Raw genomic sequence first — 26,070 nt, 5'->3', positions numbered from 1 at the left:
ATCACAGGAATAAATTGCATTTTAAAATATTCAAATAGAAAACAGTACATTGTTAAAAAAAAAAAATCACAATATTACAGTTTTTACTGTATTTTGATCAAATAAATGCACCCTTGGTTCGTAAAAGAGAATTCTTTCAAACACATAGAATATCTTATGAAACTTTTGAACTCTAATACTTGATTGATTTTTTCATACCAGGAGCTCGTTTTGTCCCATGTGTTGTAAATCAGTGGCAAAATTAGCTAAAATGTTTTTTTTTTTGTGTGTCAGTTATAGTTCAGCAAACCATATTGATTGCTCTGAAAGATTTCTCGGTAAGATGCAGTACCATTTAATCAATCAAAAACAATTGAGCTTCGCAAGTATTAAGAACATTGACGAATCAAAGCGCAAACAGTTCAACAGATAGATGACCACGCTGGTATTCAGTGCTCAATCGCTTCACTTTCACACTGTCACACACACTAATTGTTGCAAGAATAGAGCGAAACCATTTGCATATAGATGGCAGCCTTTCATCTCAGCCGGAGTAGAAGGGCTTCATAAGCCACCAGTCTGGGACACGGAGCTCGAATAATACCCCAGCAGTCCTGGGACCCCGTCCCACCCTGACTGCTCCCTGCAGGGACTGTACACACCCTTCCCTCCGAGTCTTGGGCTCTTTTATGTTACACTGCTAAACTGGTTGGTGGACATTTTAGTTTCGAGAGAGGTAAATGATACACCATTGTATTAATTTTCTTTCTTTTTTTACTAACAAACTAGTTTTTTGGACATGTTATAGAAAAGTATGTTCTTTGAAAGCCATGCAAATTCCCATCACAGTGTCATTTCCGTCACATCTCAAGTAATGCATTGCGATTGATGGTGTTCTGTGGTTGAAATGACTAATGGAAATTACTTTGGAAGCATATTTTGGTATAAAATCATCGACTACTTTGTCCTGATTAGGCTAATTTTCATAGCTACATGTCATAAATATAATATTTTCACCCTTACTGTCATTTCCACCACATCTCAAAATGCTGTTTTGTGTTCGATAGTGATGTGTGGTGAAATGGACTGATGGGAAATTTACATTTTGAAACATTTTTGGTAGGACTGCACGATATTGAAGTGAAATGCGATATGCATGCACTATTAAGTAAGATTTCAACAATTAATTAATCATTTGATAAAGTTACAGCTTGGCAATTATGCACAAAAATATTCTTAACACACCCTTTCCTCCAAGTCTTTAGCTCTTTATGCTAAATTGGTTGCGGCAACTTTTAGTTTAGAGAGCAGTAAATTATATTTCATTTGTATTAATTTCCTTCTTACTAAAAAACATGATGTTCTTGAAATTACCACCACTGTCTCATTTCCACCACATCTCAATTGACGTACGGTATTGTGTTTGATAGTTTTCTGTGGTGGAAAATGATTGTGTTGGAAATGACATTGTAAAAATTGTTGGTATAAAAACACAGACTACTTTGTCATGTTAGGGCTAATTTCATAACTATCATTTTTACGTATCATAAATGTACACTATTGAATAGTATTTTCACAGTGTCATTTCCACCACAAATGATCTATTGTGTTTGGTTGAGATGTGTGGTGGAAATGACTGAGAAATTACATTTGAAGCATTTTTGGCATACAATTGTTGACTTTGTTTTGATATGGCTAATAGCATTTTACATATCATCAATACACACTATTAAATATTATTTTCACAATTTTTGCATCATTTGATGGGTACAATTTTACTGGAAATGATGCACAGAAATATTCTGTTCACAAGTGATATTTACCTTGATTTCTCTATCACATTTCGGGCCCTATCTTGCACCCAGCGCACGATCTGAAACGCAAGTGTCAAAGCGCAAAGCGCAAGTGACTTTGTGGGCGGATCCCGGCGCTGTTGCTATTTTCCCGGCGGGATAAATGCCTCTTGCGCCTGGCGCAAATCTAAAAGAGGTTGGTCTGAAGTAGCTTCATTATTCATAGGTGTGGTTTGGGCGTAACGTGGAATAAACCAATCAGAGCGTCATCTCACATTCCCTTTAAGAGCAGGTGCGCATGTTGCATGGCGGATTGCTATTATAACGGCGGATTCACCAGGCGCGCGTCAGGAGCGGTTCACAGCCGAGGAGACCGACGTTCTTGTCAGGACCGTGAAAGACAGAGAAGTGACGTTGTATTGCGTGTTTTGCGTGCACCTGTAAACTATGGCATAAACCCTCATGCAAACACCCTCAGACGGCACTGTTTATTGACTGTCTGAAGTAGAATGCATGCAGAAATAACAAGAAATTCAACGTTCAAATCAGACTTATCTATCTATCTATCTATCTATCTATCTATCTATCTATCTATCTATCTATCTATCTATCTATCTATCTATCTATCTATCTATCTATCTATCTATCTATCTATCTATCTATCTATCTATCTATCTATCTATCTATCTATCTATCTATCTATCTATCTATCTATCTATCTATCGTGGGTGGGTTTCTCCCATCCCCATACAAATCAGCGTCGGTTAAACAGGCGTGGGAGGAAAAAAAACTACATTTTCATGGACACCACAATGATTTCCCTCATGTGTTAATATTTTTCCTTGTTATAATGTATGATTTGCAAAAATAAAAACTGCTGCATCTGTGTTGATGAGATAATCAAAGTGTATGCGCGTTGTGCACCCGCTACATTATGGCCAAGCATGCGCGCTTAAAATAGCATAATGAACAACGCGCAACGCGCCACTGACTTTAGACTAGGTTTTTTCTGGTCAGTGGCGCAATTGTTTTATAGAACAGCAAAATAGCATGAGGGAAAGTTTGCGCCGGAACACGCCTCCTCTTTGCGCTGAACCGCCCCGGGGAGCGCAAGTGTATTTCTTAGTTAACCGACGTGCGTCTGTGGAGGGAAAAGTCCGCTTTGCGCGGGTGCAAAATAGGAATGATACATGCGTCAGTGTACAAAGTCATTTGCGCCGAGTGCAAGATAGAGCCCTTCATCTCTAACTCCTCAGTTGACACTGTTGTCTTCTCAATTGTACACAAACTTTTGAAAACTTGTGAAATTGGTCAGTGTAGTGGCAATGACACTATATGTCTGTGGAACAGTCTTTCAGTGTTTTTTTGTGGAATGTCATATTTTTAAACATGCAAAACATATTTTTATAATGGATTTTCATATTTCAAGATTTAAAGTCTGGGACAAGCTCAAATCTATAGATAAGTCATATGATATGTTGAAGGCATGGTAAAAAATAAACCAACCTTTGGGACATAAAAGTGCACAAAGTTGAAGAAACACCCATATATCAATGCACTACGGCATTATCGGCATAATCTGTCTTGTAGACGGAGATTATACATCTGACTCCTCTGGCATTAAAACGCCCACTTTTAACGCTCACTCATCAATTCCCGATGGATAAAATCAAATCCCTCTCTACATTTTTCTTGTTTAATATCCTTTTTTTACTCATAAATATGCCCTGTTACAGCAGTAAAAAGAATGTTGAATGCAAATTTCATGTCACTTTAAAGGCATTTAACCAAGACCCCACTTCCTCCATAGCAGATGCTCACGCTTGCATTGTTTTTCTGATCCATATGTTGAGGTGTCAGAACATCACCTCATTCCCTTCCCGGAAACAACAACGTTTGCCTTTTTATACTTTCTTTGGCTCCAAACCAGGAAACAGGGTGTGCATGAATGTTCATCGAATGCAGACTAACTGATCGATATCATTGAATGTATAAGGAAACTGATACCTGAGCAGCAGATTGTTTTATAGATATGCTATTTGCTACTATCCCCAGAGTGATTTTCTTCAGCTGTGTTTAAAATGAAAGGAAATCAAAGGAAACAAAGCAGAACCTGAACAACAGAGAGCCGTCTTCATTGCATTTTCAATAAACGATTCAATAACATTTCATTAAAGCCCTGAATACTCCAGGAAAGGGTATTATTTGTTCAATTGAAGCTTACAAAGTAAAGCTGCCAAGATCAATGTATAAAACTGACAGTATAAACGATATACATAAATAGAATTTCTAAAAAAAACAAAAAACAAATTGATCAATGAATGAGTTCAGAGAACTGGGCCACGGGCTAATACTGTGTCCTATCAGAATATTGATTGCTTTATGAGTAGCCCCGCCCACCTCTCCAAATAATTGTATAAACAATTAATATGTTCTGATTGGCTGTTGTTGCGTCACATTGCACAGTCTTATCACTTTCAGGGGCCATTTACACGACACCGCTTTCAACTTTTCATGCGTTTTGGCCGTTCATTTACACGACAACAGAGTTTTGGCGGCCTGAAAACTTTTGAAAACAAGTTTCAAAGTGCTTTTTGAAAACAATACTGTTATCATCTTCATGGAAAACTACAAAAAACACGAATTTGTGAAACGGTGACATCATTTACATGCATATTACGTGTTCAGTCTATAGGTGTGTAGTGTTTCTTTACAAAGTGACATGGCCATCTACTGGCCTGGCATGAATAATACATCGTTTTTAGTCCGTTTTTACTACATCGCTGTCATGTAAATGTACCCTCGGTGTGCATCTGGTTAGAAGAACACGTACTACCGTTCCAAAGTTTGGGGTCAGTGATATTATTATGATGGTATTAGATATTAGACTGATTTCTGAAGGATCATGTGACACTGAAGACCGGAGTAATGATGCTACAAATTCAGTTTTGCATTACATTACATTTTAGAATATATTCAAATAGCGATTGTGATATTTCACAATATTATTATTATTTTTTTTAGGTTTGCCAGAAAAATGGTGCTGCTGCTTTCAAAAAATGTAAAAAATCGTACCGATCCCAAACATTTAAACGTTTTGCCTTAACTTCAGTTCACGGTTCATCTCGTACATTGTGTTCCCTTTTCATTCTGAGCACCAGTTCAGCAAGGGCAGAAATCATGCTTTTTTTTGTCATATATCTTTTTTTTTTTTTTTTTTTGCCCAACACAGGGCTCTGGGGATTAGATAGGAGCCGACGTCTCTGACTTTTATTCTTGTTTTCCAGATTATTCATACAGCTTAACACACTATCATAGGAGAAACACACAGAGAGCAAAAATAGTCTCTTCACAGAGGAACGTCAGTCAACCGCGTCTTCCTTTTCACAGATATGTATTTGCACTAGACATCAGCTGTCAAAGCGTAAGTGACGGGCCGCTCCTTCGCTGAAAAGACGGAAAGCGTTCCCATGGCCCCAAAGGTACACCCTTGTGCACACGAGACCTCGGATATTCAGGAGCACGGGCGTATGAGCAGAATCTCCACATTACTTGGCGATTTCATTGAAGCGAGGCTTTTTGGAAATTAAGACAATGCACTTTAACAAAACCCCCTCAAGTGTTGCCATAAAGGCTCTTTTGTCTCTGTATGAATTTGCATAAGCTAGAAGACTCTTTCTAAATGCTGCAAAATTAGTAACCTAAAAGCAAATGGTTTGGAGATTCCGGTCCGGCAGCTGAAGTGCTCTTGCGGGTCTTTAGGAGAAAAGCAGTTTTTGTCCACAGCGGAGGTCCCGGAGCAGAGGTCTCCAAGTCATTAATCACGGCCATCTTTTCAGCTGCCAGTCCATACAAAAGGTGACCCCGACTTCACAATGGGCCTGGCAATAAAGAGGCTGTTTAAGGGGGGTTAGATATAGTTTACTGCGGATTATTGCGGGAGTGCCACACATTTATATTACAGTGGTCTTAAAGAGCTTATCTGCTGGGAAATGCTGAGAGCGAGTCGGCCATATTGTCCCACTCGTACTGTTGGGGGGTTTTTTTGTGCTTTTAAGAGGATCTAGAACCAAATTCCATTATGATTAAGCTTTCTATTTTTTGATGCGTGGGTTGACTTGTAAATCTTTATTTTATTTATTTTTTTACCAGCTTAGACAGAGACTGAGACTGGTGTCAATCTCGCAAAGCAATATCCAGACTCAAAATCAAAAGATTTATTTTTATTATATAAAAATGTTCATTGTCAAATTAAAAATATTTGTTTTGCATAAACAAGATTTTTAACCTATGATTTTTTATTTTTTTTTATATTGTTTTCATGACCGTTAAGCACATTATCTTGCATATTTGGCATTACTTTAATGTGAAAAAAAAGATAATTACAGTAATGAAAATACGTCCGTCTGGACTCAAAAGCTTTTTTTAATTTAAAGTAAAATGTAAATGTTCATTTAGTTCAGCATTCTAACACTATCTATACTTTTGAAATTATTTTTGTTTACACTTAACAATAAGGTTCATTAGTTAACATTAAACATGAACTAACAAGGAGCAATACATTTGTTACAGTATTTAGTAATCTTTGTTAATGTTAGTTAATAAAAATCCAGCTGTTCATTGTTTGTTCATGTTTGTGCATTAACCTTTGATTTTAATCGTGTAATAAATGTATAATATTAACTAAGATTACTAAATGCTGTAGAAGTATTATTCCTTCTTAGTTCATGTTTATTTATGGTATTCTATTAACTAATGTTAACTAATGAACCTTATTGTAAAGTGTATCCTAATTTTTTTTTCAACACTACATTATTTTCATGACAATTACTGTAATGTTAAGAAATATCGATACTAAAGCACATATAACCCAATGTTTTTAAAATAAATGTTAAATCCAGTCCAATGAGTTTTTTTTTTTAAATTCTGCATAAGAATTTATATTTTGCCTTAAGAAAATTTCACCTATTTTTAGAACTGTTTTTTTTTTTTATTATTGTGATATTTTGAAAATATTCTGTCTGGATGTAAAAGCTTTTTTTTTATTAAAATAAAATGTAAATATGTCATTCAACCAATACTTTGTTCTATTTTACACATTCACTTTATAATTTAAGCAGTATCTCATTGTTTTTCTTCATAATGTTACAGAGAATGGGTTTCATTTTTTTTGTTCAAAATAGATCTCAGGTGAGATGTGACCCAGATGTGTTGCTGGCAATTTCCGTAAGATTATTTTTATTGTGTATTCTATTTTTAACAGCACGTTGCATGCTCTGCTGGCAGATGCAGTGGATGAATAGTGCTGTATGGTCGGAGACGTCTGAAACCCGCAAAGCCTGTGGTTTAATCCATTACAGATACCAAACCTTGTATTGTCAGAAACGCTTGATGTGGATCTGAGCTGAAGTCCAGGAAATGAAATGAATCAAGCAGGGAAACCTCACTATCTTAAGTGAGCCTTAGAGAAAACAATGACCCAACCTCTAATCAACTTCATAAATCCACATCGACATGTTTAAGACCTCCTCCGCAGCTCCGGTTCTGTGTGATATCCTGTCCGGGGAAAATCAAGGGACCTATAAATTGATGTCAGGTTGTGTGATATAACAGTGGCGCCTACACCGATATAGTTCTCTCCACACAGCCATTTTGTTTTTACACTATGCTACAAAGTGTCATTTAGTTACAGAGATGGCATGCATTATTGCTGACAAGCTTGCATTACGAAGGTCTAATGTTTCTCACAATGCTGTTTGCTTTGTAATGCGGATTTGGGATGAGGCTGGAATATTAATGAGGCAGATGATAATGTAGATTCCTTTTCCTTGTGTGTAAAAAGAATAACGCAGCAAAAATGCTAATTTACTCACCCTCATGTCACGGCCGGCTAGTAAGAGCTGTGCAAGTAAGACTCACTCACCCGGCATCGAGAGGCGCACTACCAACTGACGGTCTTTAGCGTCCTTGTTAGCACGGACGGTGACACCATTTCGGGAACGCAGGTTCAAGCAGGAGGGGTTACATTGGTGCAGTGACCCGGATGGGAGTGAGGTTTAAGGGGGTGAATGTAACTGAGGCCAGCTAGTAAGAGTTGTATGAGTAAACGCTACTCCCCTGTCCTCAAGAGGCGCACTAGAGACCGCGGTCTTTAGCATCCTTGTTAGCACGGACGGTGACACCATTTCGGGAACGCAGGTTCAAGCAGGAGGGGTTACATTGGTGCAGTGGCCTGGATGGGAGTGAGGTTTAAGGGGGGGAGTGTAACTGAGGCCAGCTAGTAAGAGTTGTATGAGTAAACGTTACTCCCCTGTCCTCAAGAGGCGCACAAGAGACCGCGGTCTTTAGCATCCTTGTTAACGCGCCTCCCTCCCATGCCGAAAACACCGGCAGAATCCCTCTCGGAGCGAGTAGAACCCAAGGGGTTACATTGGTGCCGTGACCCGGATGGGTGAGTGTAGTGTAGGCCAGTAAGAGCTGTGTGAGTAAACCTCACTCCCCTGACCTCAAGAAGCGCGCTAGAGACTGACGCTTGAGACGTCTTTAGCGTCCTTGTTAGTGTGCCCGCCTCCCATGCCAGAAACACCAGTTTGAATCCCGCTCAGAGCGGTGCTAGTAGAACCGGAGGGGTTACGCAAACAACCAAAATGGATGGTGATTGGGATATATGCATGTGTGTGTGTGTGTTTATATAATCTAATGTGCTCAACACAAGTCATGTGGGTGAGTAAATGATGACGAACTGTCTTTTTTTTAGGTGAACTATATTTAATATATTCCCCAGTGTTTTGTGAGGAATAGTCACACTTTTATCTGAATCTTGGCTGCTGCAGTTTGATAGTCGTGACAGGACTCTGAAGGGTGTATTGTTGCATTGGCCGTTGACTCACAGCGTCTAAACCACAGACCAAACAGAAGGACACCTGCCACTTAAAAATCTGCTGGAAGCGCAGCGTTTTTCTCAAAGGCAGGGAGGGGGATTCAACTCATAAAGTTTACGGCCACAAGATTTGTTGTGCTGTATTTTTTTTAAATGGATCCTGGTTTACAAGATGCTGCAGTGCCGCATTATGTCACCCCGACTTGGGAGAACCATTTTAAAGGATTGTCCAGAAATCTTCTTTTTTTAACTTGTCCTTTAGGGTCTTGACAAAAATGTTCCAGCTGGAAATTTGTTTTAAATTCCTCTCAGCTGCCCGAGTGAGTGGCACACTAAAATAGCTGGGTAGTCGAATCCTATGAATAGATATGATTCAATATGGAGTGATGTTCTGTATTTTTATGTTGATTTTTTTATTTTTTTTAAGAAAGTAATATTTTTTGTTTAGCAAGGACGCATTAAATTGATCAAAATTGACAGTAGAACATTTTACACACAGAAAAATCGTTTAAAATAATTAGTTCTTTTGAACTATTTAGCAAAAAAATACTGAAAATATTATTCAGCTGTTTTCAACATTGATAATAGTAATAAATGTTTTTTTGAGAATTTCTTAAGAATCGTGTGACACTGAAGACTGGAGTAAATTCAGCTTTGTTATCACAGGAGTAAATTTCATTATCAAATAGAAAAGTTGTACAATTTTTACTGTGTTTTTGATCCAATAAGTTAACCCTAGGTGAGCACAAAAGACTAATCCCAAACTTGTTAGGTTTTAGCTGTAGAAACAGATTACAAGTCGTAATCACGGTCTTTTCCCCCCTTCTGTGTCTTCTTCTAGAATCCTACGGACTGAACTGGCTTATTTCCCTCCCTTTGATGTTGAGACAAGAGAAAAGGTTGCCATGGAAGTGAAAGAACGCAGACCCTACCGCTCTCTGACCTCCAGGCGGGACACGGAGCGCCGGTACACCAGCTCCTCCGCTGACAGCGAGGACGGCAAGCTCAACCCCAAGTCCTACAGCTCCAGCGAGACCCTCAAAGCTTTCGATCAGGACCCCAGATTGGCCTATGGCAGCCGAGTCAAAGACGTGGTGCACCACGAAGCCGATGAGTTCAGCAGGCAAGGTGAGCGGGGCAAGATCTCACATGTCTGATCTCTCACCGCCATGCCAGGGATAAAACCACAAGTGTCTTTGCAAACTGATTTCTTATTCGAGGCTGTGTTTTCCAAACTTGGCTGGAATCGCTTTGCTTGGGTTACGGTTTGCATGGACTCCAATATGGTTTGCATTTGCCCTGAAAGCAATCTGGCCCAATTTGCAGAAGTGAACCGTTATTGATGACATTATAATTTGCCTATTAAAGTATAATGCATTTCTGATTGCTGCATGTCTCCACAGGATTTACCTTCGGCCAGCAGCAACAATACTGCATTTTTCAAATCTGTTCTAGCAGACAGACACAAAAGACAGACCTGTACAGGAACAGTTTACCCAAATTTGAAAATCGTGTCATTATTTACTCATCTACATGTCATTCTAACCCCATATGCTGGATTTCTTTTTTCTGTGGAAAGTTTTTATGTTCATGCTGCTCTTTTCCATTATTAGTGACCAGAGGCTTTCAGACTCCTAAAACACAGCAACAACAACAAAAAACACTATCAAAACACAATTATAGAGGTCCATAATGGTGTGATATATTCCAAGTCTTTTAAAGAAATACAATAGAAAATAAAAGCACAACCATTTGGACATAAAGGTAAATAAATAATGATTTGCTATAGTTGTAGTACAACTAAATAGGCAAAAATGTGAGTACAGGAATGCAAACTTTGCAACAAATTTGACATATTATTAATACTATAATATTATTTCTTTATTGATTTGTTTCATTTGATAAAAGTAACATTATTATTAATAATATTTTTAGATTTAAGATTTGTCTTGTTAAATGGATATTTAGCATTAGAGCTTGATTTGGGGTTGTGAGTGCCTAATAATATTCATTATTTACAACAACAACAAAAAAGAAGAAAATTTGAAAGATTTGATAATTCCCCTAAATGAGCTGTATTAAAACTTTTGATGGCAAGAATATGGTAATGATCCCTGATGCATGACCTGTGTGTTTGTTATTTTCTTTTTGAAGTGTGGAACGCTGCAACCTTGATCGTTGTACTTGCCCTCTTCATATTAAAGCACATATCATGCTTGTTAAAACGAGACGAACTATTACACTTTGAGAGAGCTCATCTCACAGGCTCCAGATCAGCGGCGCATCTTTCAGATATACGCCTCAGAGAGTGATCGCATTCAAGCAATTAAGAGAGACTGCGGTGACGATTTGATCCGTCGCTAATATATTCCAGCCGTTTTGAAAAAAAGAAGCCGTATCTAAAACCGGAGAGATAAAAGGAAAGGCGAATGCGGTGTTGTAGCTTTGCCATTAGCGTGCTGGGACTTTAATGAGAGGGGGGTGCCGTGAATGCTGATTCGCTGATGTCTTTTATGACCTTCTAATGTGTCCAGTTGATGGTGACCTGAAAAAATATCCACTTCCCCTCCATGAATACTAAATGCCATGTTTCTCTCAGGCACGCTAACTACTATTACGCTCACTCTCAGGCATAAATCTGTAATTTGCTGTAGCTCACGGCTTCCCTTTTCCTCGTACTTTGGCCTCCACCAGGCATGAGCGCACTCGGAATTTAATGTTCATTTGAGGTTGTGGGTTTGAGTGTTCCATTTTGAGTAAACTTCTCGTTAGATTCCCCCCCCCAAATTTGATTAATTATTGGCTTGTTGATATATTGCTTATTCCCGGTTAATTTGGAGTCTCATACGAGCAGGTGCTCAGTTAAAGGTGTTCTCTTGTAACAAATACGTTCAAAACGCAGTGACCTAGACAGCATTTTAAGGCAGCACAGGTTCTGTATAAGTTAGCCTACTTTAGAAGATGCGTAGAAGTATAACTGTGAAAACACGGAAAGTTGGAAAATTCTGTCAATGGCATTGAATTGTTGTCTCGGTAACAAGGTAATATGACGGTAAAATTCCTACAATGGCGGGAAAGAGTTAAATGTAATTAAGAAAACAACTTTTCACTCAGAAACGTTTGTTATGCCGCATTCAGTTTGGATGTCAGAGGTGTTCCAGTTAAAAGTTCCTACTGGAAACAGCACTCAAGTTTGGAAGTAAACATCACATTAATTTATGACTATATCTGTAAAAACAAATTACACTTGTAATTAATAATTGTAAGTTAATAGTTTACATTGTACGGCCTTTTTAACTCTTTCCCCGCCATTGACGTAATTGTCCGTCTTTCAGTGTTTTCGCTGTTATACGGTAGGGGGCGCTATTACACATCTTCTGAAAGACTACTGAATCTCCTGATTAAAACACTGGCGAAGAAGCAGAAATAAGTGGTAGCATATGTAAGCAGAAGATGTATGTAAATTATGCGATCAACATTAAACAGCATATACATCAAAACTGCCTAATGTTCCTGAATGAAATGTCGACCCAGGACGAGGTGGTAGGACTCAAGTGTGAAGCTTTCGGTTTGTTGATGGATTCGATTGTCTGCATCTGTTTTGAGATCATCGTTCTGAATCTGATCCAGACGTCTTTGGTAAAATCTTGATTTTCTCAGCTTTTTTATGAAACCCACATTTAAGAGTTGATAAAAAAAAAGAATGCTTGAAGCTATATAAAACGTTTATTTTTTATTTTTTATAAAGAATAGGCTCTGTTCTTTCTTTTGATGTATTGCAAGATGTTCATACAACAGAATATTCTGGTGTCCTTGAAACTTTTGTGAAAATGATAAAAAGTGCTGGCGCTGGCTGGCAACTTTTTTCAAAAATGCTTGCGGGGGGAAAAAGTTTATACTATTACTACTTCTACTACTATTATTATTAGACATTTCTATCATAACTTAACCATATGAAACCAATATGAAATGAGATGGAGAAAATGAATTGGGGTAGGGAGTTCCAGACTCCTGTTTTTAGTCTGTTCTGGTATGCATTGCACAGAATGTATTTTCTCTCATTGTGTTCTTGTGTGTTGTATCAGGGGTGGACTTCTCTCTCAGAGACATGGCCTTTGGAGATCCCGTGCCGCCCCATATGGCAGCGTATAGGACAGAAATGGGCCTTCCCCACCGCGACTACTCCGTGAGCGTGGGATCAGACGCTGACACAGAAACGGACGGCATCATTTCCCCCGAGCACGCCGTCCGACTCTGGGGCCGGAGCAACACCAAATCCGGCCGGAGCTCCTGCCTCTCCAGCAGAGCCAACTCTAACCTCACCCTCACTGACACCGAGCATGAAAATACAGAAAACGGTGAGTTCAAATGTCTGTACGGTCTCTTCACAGCTCGGCTGAGAGCAGGAGTGGGTCACCAGGCACAGGGGAACGTCTCCAGTTTAGCACCACGTCAGTTCAGATTGAATGTGTGATGCCCCTTTTATATGGAAATGATGCGTGGTTTGTAGAGGCGGATTTTGTGACATTCTAGTTTAGCTTTAAAGCACAAGCATTTCAAAAACCAAAGTAAGAGAAATGACATTTTCCCCCTTCACATGTGGATCAAAACAACTTCAGTATTAAAAGCGAAACCATTGGTGTAAATGAAATATTTTCTTCTTTTAAATTTAGATTTTTAGCATTTTTTTGGATCAAATAACTGTTTAAAATCAAATGCTGGACTCAAACTCAGGAGCGTGTGCACTTTCTGCTAGGCCATGACTATGACACTTGTAATATTTTTCATTTCATTATCTGGTGACCTTTCTTGCACAATGTTGGATTTTATTCAGTGTGCGGTTATATTTTACAGACGGATTATGCACAATATTTCAGCTGAGATTAATTTATTATTGATTATGAACTAGTTGCTTATTAGCATGCATATTACTAGGATATTGGCTGTTTATTAGTACTTATAAAGCACATATTAATGCCTTATTCTGCATGACCATGAACTACATCCCTTAATCCTACACAGGGATTAGGAGTTTATTGAGGCAAAAGTCATTGTTGATTTCTTGTTAATAGTGAGAATTGGACTCTAATCTAAAGTGTGACCATCGGACAGAAACCTCATAATTCCATATTTCGTATATATATATATATATATATATATATATATATATATATATATATATATATATATATATATATATATATATATATATATATATATATATATATATATATATATATATATATATATATATATATATATATATATATATATATATATATATATATATATATATATATTTTTTTTCATCCACTATTGTCCACCCTTTACATCTGTCTATTGGTTTTTGCAAATATTTAACCAATGAAAACTACAGCTATTAAAAGAGCTTGTGACTAAACATTGTAACTCCATTGTATCCTTAAGCTCAAACCTCATAACTCCACTTGCCTCTATCTTGAATGAAGTACCGCACATATTTTGGACCAATGCAATGCAAGGGTAAATAAATAACTGCTTGTTTGAATAAATACAGCATTTTCTTTAGTCAAGAAATGCTGTATATACAAAGGCTAATGTTTATGTATTTGAGGAGTGGAGAAGAGTGTCTTAGTCTAGCATTTGTCGTCGAGTCATAGCCAGTACTGCCATAAATAGCCCGTGCGTAGCACTTCATCTTTTAATAAAATGAGATTATGGCAAAATGACAGAAAAAAAAAACAGTGCCCACATAGTTACAGTAAACTTTATAACTTGCAAGTTGATGAGAACTTAATGTGACAAACTTACTGCCTCAGATGCGGCCGTTCTAATGATGGACACAACACACACATGAAATTAGCTGGTTAGAATCCTCATAACTCCATTTGAGCTTGATTTTGGTGAAATGTTAACAATATAATGGCACATGCTAGTGTTGGACCATTTATAAAGCCACGATACAATGTGGTGTTTTAATTATTTAAAAAATGCAATGTTTTTTCCGTTTCCATAAAAGTAGCATTTTTGGAGATAAATTATGAATTTAATTCTTTAGTTATTCATGTACTGTAGTTACTTAACCAAGCAGTTGCATGTTGATGAATTATCCTTATGGTAAATATAATACAATTGATGTATTTAGCATTTTTTTTTTTGTAATAATCTCCAAAGGGATGTCTATACGTCGGAGCTAGCAGAGGTCAGATGCTCTCTGATGAGATTAGTGGCTCAAACAGAGCAGGCAGCCATCCTGGATCCATCCTCCTCAAGCTTTGGTGCTTTCAAATGGTCCCCAAGGGCCCAATGAGTGTCTTTGCTTGCATAGAAGGTCACATTGTACCGAGACAGTGTCACAGTGAAACTTGTCAAGTGCAGGGCCTGATTACGCAAGAGGAACGGCACAGAGAACTGCAGGGATATATGGGAAATCTCAGCATGAAATGTAAATGTTCGCTGTTTATTTCATGCATTAAGTACTTAAACACTTATTTAACCAGTATAAACATCTCTTAAAGTTGAATAATACAATTAACCTTTAGAAAAACTGCAGATAAATGATATTTATTGAATGGCCTTTGAGTTGTGCTGGCTAGCAGACTTCAGTTTAAAAAAAAAAAAAACACGTCAGCATATAGCCACTGTTTTTAGTGGAAGGTCAGTGAACTTGTAGTTAAAAAAAAGAAGTATATTACATATTTGTTAGCTTTTAAACTTTTATAATTCCAGTACTACAAACAAAGTGACGTATTTATTTATTTATAGCATCACTGTTACCATTACATTTTGGTATGTAACTTTTACTGTTCATGAACAATTTTTTGTTTGTTTGTTTGGGGAAAGGTGCGCTTTAAATTTCCTAAGCAATTTAAAAATGTAAATTTTGTTTGGCAGTGGGGCAAAAAAATCCATATCTAATAACTTATGAGGAAAAATTGGAATATTGCATAAAACATTTGCAAATGAAGCAATGTTTCCATCCCATGTGTTCAAGAGAACAAAATCATCGCTTCCTGGGAAATTGGTGCAAAAGATCTGTAATAAAAATGGAAGTTGCTGCAATCGGGGGAAGAACCCATTTTCCTCCATCAGAAATGACTTGCGTCTCAGAGCGCGCAAACGAAACGCAATAAACGCTGTCATGTTATCTTGCGTTTGGATTCTGGTGTTTGGGAACGCAATCATGCGAGACGCTTCTGGGAAGGAATTAAACCAAATCATTCTGATTACAGACTTTAGCTCGGGTGTTTCAGAATGATCAAAGCAACATTTGAGATGCCGTGATGCGATTGGTCCGCTGGTTAGTCCAGTTATCCAATCACATCCACCGCTGCGGAAAAGTCATGTGAGTGTTTTGTTGCGCATCAAGGTATTTATTCAGGTAAATGAGTTTTCCGTCGTAGTTTATGAGCATGTCTTCTCATCAGGGGCCGGTTTCACAAAGATAGACTTTGACTATGGCTTAGATATAGTAGATAGTCAGACTTCAGACATCTAAATCAGACCGTTGCACAAAGCGCTTAAGACTCTGACTATCTTAAGTAGGACTACACTGCAATGCATTCTGGGTAAAATAAGACACTTTTCAAAACAAAAAAAAAACATGGCGGATCGAGTAAGCGCATTCAACCGCTCAGTGCAGTTTACCCCAGCGGAAAATATGTGTTTGTTGGAGGAGTATAACAGTTACAAGGACATTTTACTTGGGAAATTTATCGAAGAATGTAGTAACAAGAAGAAATGTTTAATTTGGAAAGGGCCATTTTCCCTTTGCTTTTGGCGGTTTGTAATGTAACTAATTGTTACTGTTGGTTGGCAAGGTAACAGAGTCTTAGGCCTAAGTTAGCCTGGGGGAAAGGTGTCTAATTTTTTTGGTCTAAATTAAGTCAGTCTTTATTTTTGTGAAACAGTCTAACTTGCATTAAGTGAGCCAATTTTAGACTTGTCTAACACTATAGACCGGTCTAAAATAGCTTTGAGAAACCGGCCCCAGATAAAAATGTATCCAGCTCAGTTGAGCGCATTACTGTTTTTTATGCACATTTTTCGAATTTATGCGCATCTCCAGACGTTTTTTTTTTATGCGATGTCCCAATATGCACATAAAAATAGGTGTATGGAAACATAGCTCCTGAGACTTGAGCATGGGCTCTTTTGACCACCTGGTAATGTTTGGACCTAAACCATTATGCGGACGTCCTCCTCCGTAGCTACAGCACAAGGCTTTCTTCAAGGTTTCTACCATTTAAGCACCTGAGTTCGGCACTCTTCATATCCGCAGCCTAGTTAAGTCTTAATCACGCTCTCGTTTACAATGTACCTTATGCATATTCGCTGCCAAACTCTGATAGTGCCTCTAACAGCCTTTAGAAATCACACATCAAGGGCCCGGCAGCCAAATACTAATTGCCTTTTGCACCACAGTCTCCCCGAATGCCTACAAATAGTCTGTTTTGCACTGAAGCACTCCGTCATTTTAGCTATTAGATTCTTATTTAAAAGGACAGAGGTGTTCCTTTGTGCTGCATCACATTTTATGCATAGACATCAGTGATGGACTTAAAAAGAAAATGGAATATGTCTGTCTGAACGTCGTGAAACGCTGAGGTGAGGCCAACCCAAATGCGCGTTAAACTGGATTTGATGACTGTGAAAAGTAAATGCCCTCCGTGTATATCTTTATTCGCAGCTTTAGGCGTCTTTTTGACTGTTGTAAAGCAGACATAATTCAAAATTGCTTTTCATTCTGTTCATCCAAGCAGAAACGCCAGTTGCATTTACTGTTTTTTGAGGTAATGCTTAGTAATACACATTTTAAATGGCAAGTTAACTGAATCCTATTGAGTTATCCAACTTACTTGTGTTTTATCACTTTAAAGTTGGACTAACAATAATTAAAATGTACATTTTTAGGTTTTTGGCTATGTAATATTCAGTGTTGTATTATTTATTCATTATAGCTTTTATTATATTTTCAGTTTTCATTTTGATTTTATTTTGATTTTAGTAAATGTATGTGCGTTTTATTATTTGATTTCAGCATTATGTCAATGATTTTCATTAGTTTTAGTGAACAATCTCTTTAACAACACTGGTAATATTATGGTATTTGAATGTTGTAACTGTTCAATATTTAATTGCCCTCGGATACCATTACAATCATTTTATGTAAGAGAAATAACAACAATTTCTGTTTTCTAATGATCCTTTCGCCAGTTGGTAAGGGAAGTTGCTATAAAGCATTAGTTCACATTGAGATTCAAGTAGATACATAAGTAAATAATCACGTTGCCATTGCTTTTAGAGCTCATTGGATTAAAATGAGCAGAGGAACGTCTTGGTACATAAAGAGAATTTCAGAATCACTCAGATTCATTTAGCAATTTAGCTTTCGTTTTCCATGTTTAACATTCAAACTGGTTTTGTTTATCTCGGCAACGGTACGTTCATTGGATATAGCATACTCCATTTTAATGTAGCACAAATCTTAGGCAAATTGATTGTGGAATTGTGTGTGTGTGTGTGCGTGTACAACCTGCTTTGAATGACCCTCATGTCTGAGCAGCTTTCCTTAGGCGCTAACAGTCAGGCCCATTGCTGAGTCATTTTGATCGGGCATAGGCAGATCTTTTAGCAGCGAGCCGAGCCTTTTCCTAGACATAAGGGCTGCTCTGGGCAACGTGCGAACTGTGTCGAACCCCACAGACCCTTCACTGGCTGAGCTTTATGGGTATTTGCAAGTGCTAAAAGCAATGGACCTCACAGCTCTCCGTTTGCAGTAAAGCAGAATGCTGGAAATTTCAAGCACTGTAATTTTCTCAAAAAATCACACATTTAAAGAGTAATGTATGTAAAAATGCACCCTCACGCCATTCAAAACCTGTTTGACCTTCTTTTTTTTTTATGAAACACAAAAAGAGATTTTTTGAAGAATGTCCTGGTTGCTCTTTTCCAAGCAATTATTATGAATAGCGTTGAATAGAGTTTCAAAAACAGCACCAGTGCAGTTTCACTTCTGTCAATCTGTGAACAATTCATGTTCAATGTGTGATTCGGTTCGGCATGGGCGACAGGGAAAGCTGAGGTCGCATTGATCAGCAGGATAGTTTCAGCAACGGCCACATCACATGGTAACATAATACGCGGCATTCAAAGTAAATCGAACGCAAATAAATGGACAACGTACATCACCAGGTGAAAATGGCTGTGATGGTCATATCTAAATTTGTTTAATATCTAGGGCTGATCTTAATGACATACTCACTGGCGCTTTTTTGAAGGTGACGGGGTGGCGTAGTGGTTAGATATCTGTGATAGAAATCTGAAATCTGAACATTTCAACGCCTGGGAAGGGTGGTTCACTTAAAGGGGAAATGAATGGGATTTGATAAGACCACTCTGCCCAGGAGCAAAGCCCTTGACCTCTTTTTTGCTCCACATCCTTTTCATTTTAATAATTGTACCTTAATATGCTAAAAGACCAATAACAATTAGGGCAGGATGATATAGTTATAAAGCTGTTATTATTATTATTATTATGTATTCTTATTCTTAATATTTACCTTTGGTAATCAAAATGATGTTTTTAATATTAAAGTCCCCGTGAACCGGAAGTTGCAAACGACTTTTCTCCAGTGTTGTGACGTATTTCCGAGAGAAACGGAATACTAAATGAGGCAAAATGTTGGGCGTGGCTTTTTTCCCAACTAGCACCTGATTGGATCTAGAAAAGTAGGTGTTTTCATTCAGCCTGTCTACTGTCAGTTGGAGGGGCGTGATTACGGATGTTAAGAAGACGCCCAAACCGTGAAACCTACGTCATCAGGCAAGGTCCTCCAACGCAGAGGGGAGGGGAAATTTCAGATTTTGATTAAAGATTACGAAGCCAAAAAAATGTTTTGTGTGGATTGACTTGCATGGATGAATTGTTCACCACAAAACGATCAATTTAGGCAAACAAAGTAAGTATGGTCAATTTTGAATTCATGGGGACTTTAAAAATGAAATGCACACAACATTTTTTTAAATGGTTAATGTTTACTTCACTTTGTTTTGATGATCAAGTTTTAAACAAAGTAATACTTTTTTTAAATAATATTTTACAAAAGTGTGGATCTGGGACAAATATATAGCCTAAATGGTAGCCTATTTGTAAAACAGCTAAAGTTAAAGATATTATAAAAAAAAATCATATAACATGAACAAAAGCTGAAATCTGTTATTTTTTATGAAAATCAACCCCTTTGGAAGTGAAGTCAATGAGATACATTACATTACTAATACATTATTACCATTAAAAAGTGTTTTTATGGTTTTTGAAAGAAGTCTCTTATACTCAAGGATGCATTTGTTTGATCAAAAATACAGTAAAAACAGTAATAGTGTTTTTTCTGCTTAATATCAATACTGATTTCATGCATCCTTGCTGAATAAAAGTTTTTTTTTTTAATCTAACATACCCCCACATTTTGAATGCAAATGCACATTAATCTCAATATAATAATAAAAAAAATCGACTCTAAAATATTTACTTGAATATCAGTAGAATATTACCTTTTTATTTCCCCCAGAATTGTCATTACAGACCAATGCATCTTGTCTATTGAGACCCTTCACCATCATGTTAAAAATCATGATAATAAAGGTTTTAAAAAAAAGACACAAAATGTGCCGTGAGGTTTAAAAATGAACAATGACACAATTTTCTTAGAGGCAGTAACATGTTTTTTAATGCATGATTAGGCTGGTGCCATCCATCAACATTTTTCCCTGGGAACCATATAACTGATAATATTCCCATGTGTGACCCTGTTACGCATGTCGAGCTATTTGGGAAATATACACTCTTAACCCTGGGAACATTGGATTAGCGGTTCCACCTTTGTTTCTTGTTTTACATGTCTTGTTGCGGTGGTTTGTAGGCTATAGCCTAAATTGACAGGTGTACTTTGAAAACTGTAGCGCCAACTTGAAGGGCAAAAGGGATCAGAAGATCCGAGAAGAAGTTTGATGTACGCACACGGCACAATCTACAATCGCTCTCCCTTATTTACGTTTGAAGCAGGGAAGCTATAATTGGTTAATTTGACTGAAACTGCCTCTGCGTTGGTTCTTTGTAGAGGCTGTATAAGATGTCACTTCTGAGGTTTGGAAGTCGCCGGAAACTTTGAACTGCTTTTGAACTGCTGAAAGATTGAGGTTAAGAGGGGCTCATGGGAAGTGATCATTGTTGCTGAAATTGGGGATGTTGACAACGAGACAAATGTGCTACTACTATAGAGCCACACTGTAACTTTCAGATCAGTAGACAAGCAGTTAAAGTTACTTCTGTATCCTCATAGCATATGAGTTTTGGATTTTCGTTTTGGACATTTAACGATGAAATCTGTCTCATTTCGGAAAATATGCTCAGCTTCAATCTGGCTAATAGTGTGTATGCTGCTCCATTGGGCATCTGTCACAGACTTGATAATTACGGTTTGCACAGCGTGCTTGGTTGTTTATCTTGGGTGTAATCTTTTTATATTTTGTAATAAATTAGTTTTGGATGTCATGGTGATATTGAGCTTGGAAGATGATGACTGTGCCCAACAAGAACACTTTAAAAGAAAGTGCTATTGTATTTTTTTAAGACATGTATACCAATTCAATACCATGGCATTCTTTTGAGTACCACATAAATGCTCTTGTATGTGAAAATGTCAATCATTTTGTACCATATGCATAAACGTCAAAGTACCATGGTACTATTACCAAATAATGTACTGACCAGCATTTTCAAAGATGGCCATTCAACTTATTAACGGCCTGAGGGGAAAAAAAGTTCTTTAAGGGGTCGTATAATGCCCTTTTCACAAGATGTAAAATAAATGTGTATGCAAAGTTTTAGCTCAAAATACCCCACAGATATTTAGCATAGTTAGTAGGGGTGGAACGGTACACAAAAATCACGGTTCGGTACGTACCTCGGTTTTAAAGTCACGGTTCGGTACGTTTTCGATACAGCAAAAAGTAAGAAATGCCAGAGAAATTTCCTATTTGTTAAAAGAAAAAATATTTTTTAAATAAGTGTGAGTTTTCCTACCTCTTGAAACTTTCAGGTTTATAAATGGGTGTCATCTTTGAAGGATGAACAAATAATGTTTTGGTCATCACACATTAAAAATAACATTTAAATATATGAAGAGTTCAGATGCAAAAGCCATTTGAAATTTTCTTCTAGAATGATAATTTTTATCAAGCTTGTATATTTAAGTTCAGTAATTTCACTTAAATGGCAATGAAGATTACCTATTAATTGTCATTTGAGTGAAATTACTGAACTTAAATATACAAGCTTCATAAAAATTATAATTCTAGAAGAAAATTTCAAATGGCACTTAGAGGCGTTTGCATCTGAACTCTTATATTTATTTATATAATATTTGAGTTTTGAAGTGCTGGAAAAAGATGTGTGAAGTACTTGAAAGCATTTCACTATTCCAGCCAAACTGGTTACAGTTAGTTTTACTATATTAAATCCATGGTGAATGTTGCTGGTCTGTGGACGTAAAGTATTACTAGTTCATTCACGGCACAATGTTTCTCCTGGTGTCCACGTCAGCGCTGTTTGATCTAATAGAGATCTACGGTTAATAACGGAGAAATGTGAATGCTTCTCACTAGATCTCGCAGCGATGTTATTACTTCAGTGGCGAATTCAAATGTTTTCTTTACTGGATCTTTACTGGACCTTTGTACTCCCATTGGTCCGTGGTGATTACGGTATAGGTAGGCGTGCGTGGAAATCTTTTCCCGCTCATTTCTCCTGTTCCGTCCCTCGAAGTAAGACGTCCGTCAGTGAAAACACAAACACACTGGAGAGCTGCTTATAGTATAACATCAAGTTTACTTCTGATGAAACAAGACACTGACACTGTATTTCATGTTTAATACGGTAAAGCTGTTTGATTTTAAGCAATCTATTGTATAAAGTGCTATATAAATAAACGTGACGTGACTTTACTAGAGTGCCCCACAAACATAACCACGTTGCTATGATCAGATGTTTTTTTTTATATGCTTTATTAAAATGCTTGCTGTTTTCTCAATTTTGCTGTGCGTTTATTTTGTTATTGAGATGAAAGCACGCAGCACATATTTATATATTCATCTAAACGCCGCTCTACATGTGGAGCCGGTGATTAAAAAATGTCAAAAAGTAGTAGTTCAAGTGTTAAGTGTTTTGAGGCCACAACATTGTATCGCGCAAGGAACTGCACAAAAATAAGTCCCTGCTGTCATAATTTGTGTAAAAAGGAATGAACATTGTTGGTGTTTCTCTGCCTCTAATGCTAATTTCAGCTGGAAACTGTAAAAATGTTTATTGCATCTGAGGCCCCGTTTACACGAGAACGATTCCGGGTGAAAACGTAAAAATATTTTATCGGATGTGCCTTTCGTTTACACGGCAACGGCGTTTTGGGGGCTTAAAAACGCAAAAAAGTGAAACCACCCTCCAGAGTGGAAATCTAAAAAACGCTCCACCGTCGCGTTCCCGTCTAAACGGTAAAAACGCAAATCTGCTCACGGTGGCTCTCGTCGCGTACGCGTTTACGTCACATGTATGCGCCAGTACAGGAAAATAACAACCAACATGTCAGATTATTTCCATACGTCGGACCTTCAAGTTGCCCTAGCAGCTCTGAAAAACATACAAGAGTCTTTTCAGCAGTTGTACAAAATATTCTAAGATATTGGTGTTGTTGTGTGGCAGTGCTTGTGTGGAGTGCATACTACATCGAATTTCACACACTTTTGCGTCACCATATGCATGCGGATTTCCCAACCATAACGCTCGTCTAAACACAGAATAAAAAGTGAAAACGCAACGCCACTTTTGCGTTTTCTCTTCAGATCGTTTCCGTGTAAACATAGCCTGAATTGAACTTGAAATGATGACTTGCGAGTCATTTTCTTTCAACCACTCAGTTTGGTTAAATTAATGGCGCACCTCGGTTCTGGCGACCCCAAGGGGAGCACGAGCAGGCTTCATATTCGGAGCATTATAACTCCCTCACCTCACTTGTCTTTTAAACTGCTCTCCCTGAGCACTGCCACCATATTATCAACCCACAAAGTGAAGTTAAATCAGGCTGCTATCAGATGAGACATTTCCTCACTTACAGGAGGGCTTCAGCACGACGCACACTGGTGTGAAATAGCAGTCTCAGAGAGATGAGGTTACAGGACCTGACCTTGAACAGTGAACAGACAAAAAGATGCTTTGAATGCTAAGAAAAGGCTATTACAAGATTTTAAATGATCCTATTTTCCGGTTCTTTGTTGTTTTTTTTAAGACATAATGCAACTGTTTGCGCTGTGTTTTCAGTGTTGTTTTTGTTCAAACTAAAACAATAAGAAAATTGTTTCCATTGAAAAATTGAAAAAGCTTAGAAGTCTTGCATTCGCAACTAACCCAAATAAAATAACTGAGTTGAAATACTAAAATTATTCAAACTAATACTGATATAAAAAAAAACCCAGCAAAAAACAGAATATAAAGATAAAAGCTAATTTTAAATATGAATAAATAAGTTATGTTAAGGTTGAACTTGATACTATTTTGTGGGCTATTGAGATCACAACTTTTGTTTTTTTAAATAGTGTAATTAGGTATGTCTTTTAGTTGCATTTAGAGTGTTTTTCACTGAAGCAATTCACATACTAACACCTTTTTGAAGTTTGTAGTGTGAAAGACAAATAATAAAGTGAGAATATTTATTGGAACCCAAACAAAATGTTTGCAAACTTTTGACCGTGACTTCATGAGCATATGCCAGGTGCAAATGCAACTGTTAATAAATTGCATCCTATTTTTTGCACTTGTGAACTGATTTAAATTCCAGATTTAATATGAATGCATATTTTCATGTTAGTACTGGGGCGGCAAATAGTTTGCAGTCTTACTCAATAACATGCCGTTTTTAGTCCTGACCTTTTCTTTTAATAACGGCTAAGGATCTTCCGTTGAAATGCAAACTTTATTTTGCCTTTCTCTTTGGATATATGAAATATTAATTATAATATTGTTTTAACAGAAGCCGGGAGTGTGTCGATATAGTTCAATTTAACACAATATATATTTTGATTACAGAACTTTCAAGAATTGTATGTTGTTGAATAAAATTAATAGTTATTGAGGGAAAAAAATATAAATAATATTAACATAAATATTACATATAATAAATGAAATAGTTTTAATATATTAATATTAATTATAACAAAATAAAATCTATTCACTTTCATGAATTATTATTTTCAATCCACTATTGTTTTTTATAGATCTTTTTCTATAATGTAAACAGTATTTAATGCAAATACTTCAAAAGTAACTGCAATTACGTTACAGATAAAAATGAAGAGTAATCCCTTACTTTACTTTTTCATAGAAAGAAAAGTTATTAAAATTATGCTAACTAATTAATACTTAATACACCAAACACTATTAACTAGTCCTGCACCATTCACACTCTGGATATGAATCATATTTCAAATTATTAGTGAGAGGGCTGCTTTTACTTTTTAATCAGATGCTAAAACGGGAAAATCTTATTAAGATTTTGCATTGGGTTTCTTTTCGTTTCCCTAGCCTTTGCCCACAACAACCTACTATTATCACTATAAGGCTATTTTTGCACAGCAAGCACCACTCCACCAAAGAAAAAAAACAACAATCTAGTTTTATTTTTAGACATTAGGACTGCAGCTGCATTTTGCTTTGAACAATATGTTATCAATATCTTTCTCGTTTGAGGTGCGTTTTTGTTGTTGCTTTGAATTCAATGGAATCGCAGCTATCACATCAAAGCACACTGTTATAAACACATCTCTTTGTAGTAATCTTTATAATTAACTCCAAAACATTTCTACTTTCATGTAGCCATCAACATCTTAACGGTTGTTTGTGTGTTGAAAAAGAGATGAGAAAAAAAGTGTGCACTGCTAGAATCCAGCGCTTTTGTTTTGTGCCGATTCCCGCGCCGACTGTTGTCGAGGGCTAAATGGTGGTCACGCTTGCGTGAGAGCGCAAACATTACTTCAAAGCGGACACCAGAGTGCCGGCGACTTTCGACTCGATTAATCACACTCGTGGTTCTTTTTTTAAATGGTTTTTATTTATTTGTTTACTCCTTTTGGCTGAGGCTTTTCCTCAGATGGCGGATTAGAAGAGTTAGTGCTGCCTCATTTGACAGCTCATTCTGAGACTCTAAAGACCCTGGTGGACAATGTGGGCCTGTTATCTGCTGCGCTCCATAAGCGTTAGGTTTTGACGGTGCAGACGGCTTTCACTAACGTTTCGATCAGAGCCCCGAGAGCTTCCTGAGTACTGGGACCACGCCACCGCCACCGCTGCTAATCACAAACCACAGCAGTTTGCTGAATCATAAAGCCAAAATG

The 26,070-nt window shown here is 37.3% G+C and overlaps 1 protein-coding gene across 12 annotated transcripts in view; it reads left to right on the top strand.

The window, feature by feature from the left end:
- Positions 1 to 26,070, top strand: part of tenm4 (teneurin transmembrane protein 4) — a 239,348-nt gene that overhangs the window by 62,149 nt on the left and 151,129 nt on the right. For all 12 annotated transcript variants that reach the window (XM_056258769.1, XM_056258767.1, XM_056258774.1 and 9 more), the window contains exons 2-3: positions 9,494 to 9,780; positions 12,738 to 13,010. In XM_056258769.1, the coding sequence (XP_056114744.1) occupies positions 9,558 to 9,780; positions 12,738 to 13,010 (496 nt within the window). In that variant the 5' untranslated portion in view covers positions 9,494 to 9,557. The remainder of the gene's footprint in view (positions 1 to 9,493; positions 9,781 to 12,737; positions 13,011 to 26,070) is intronic.

This window comes from Rhinichthys klamathensis, unplaced genomic scaffold, assembly GCF_029890125.1.
Source record: "Rhinichthys klamathensis goyatoka isolate OS25496 unplaced genomic scaffold, OSU_Roscu_1.1 h1tg000159l_1, whole genome shotgun sequence".
Classification (NCBI taxonomy): Eukaryota; Metazoa; Chordata; class Actinopteri; order Cypriniformes; family Leuciscidae; genus Rhinichthys; species Rhinichthys klamathensis.
The sequence above is the reverse complement of the archived record's forward strand: the minus strand, read 5'-3'. Positions and strand labels throughout refer to the sequence as shown.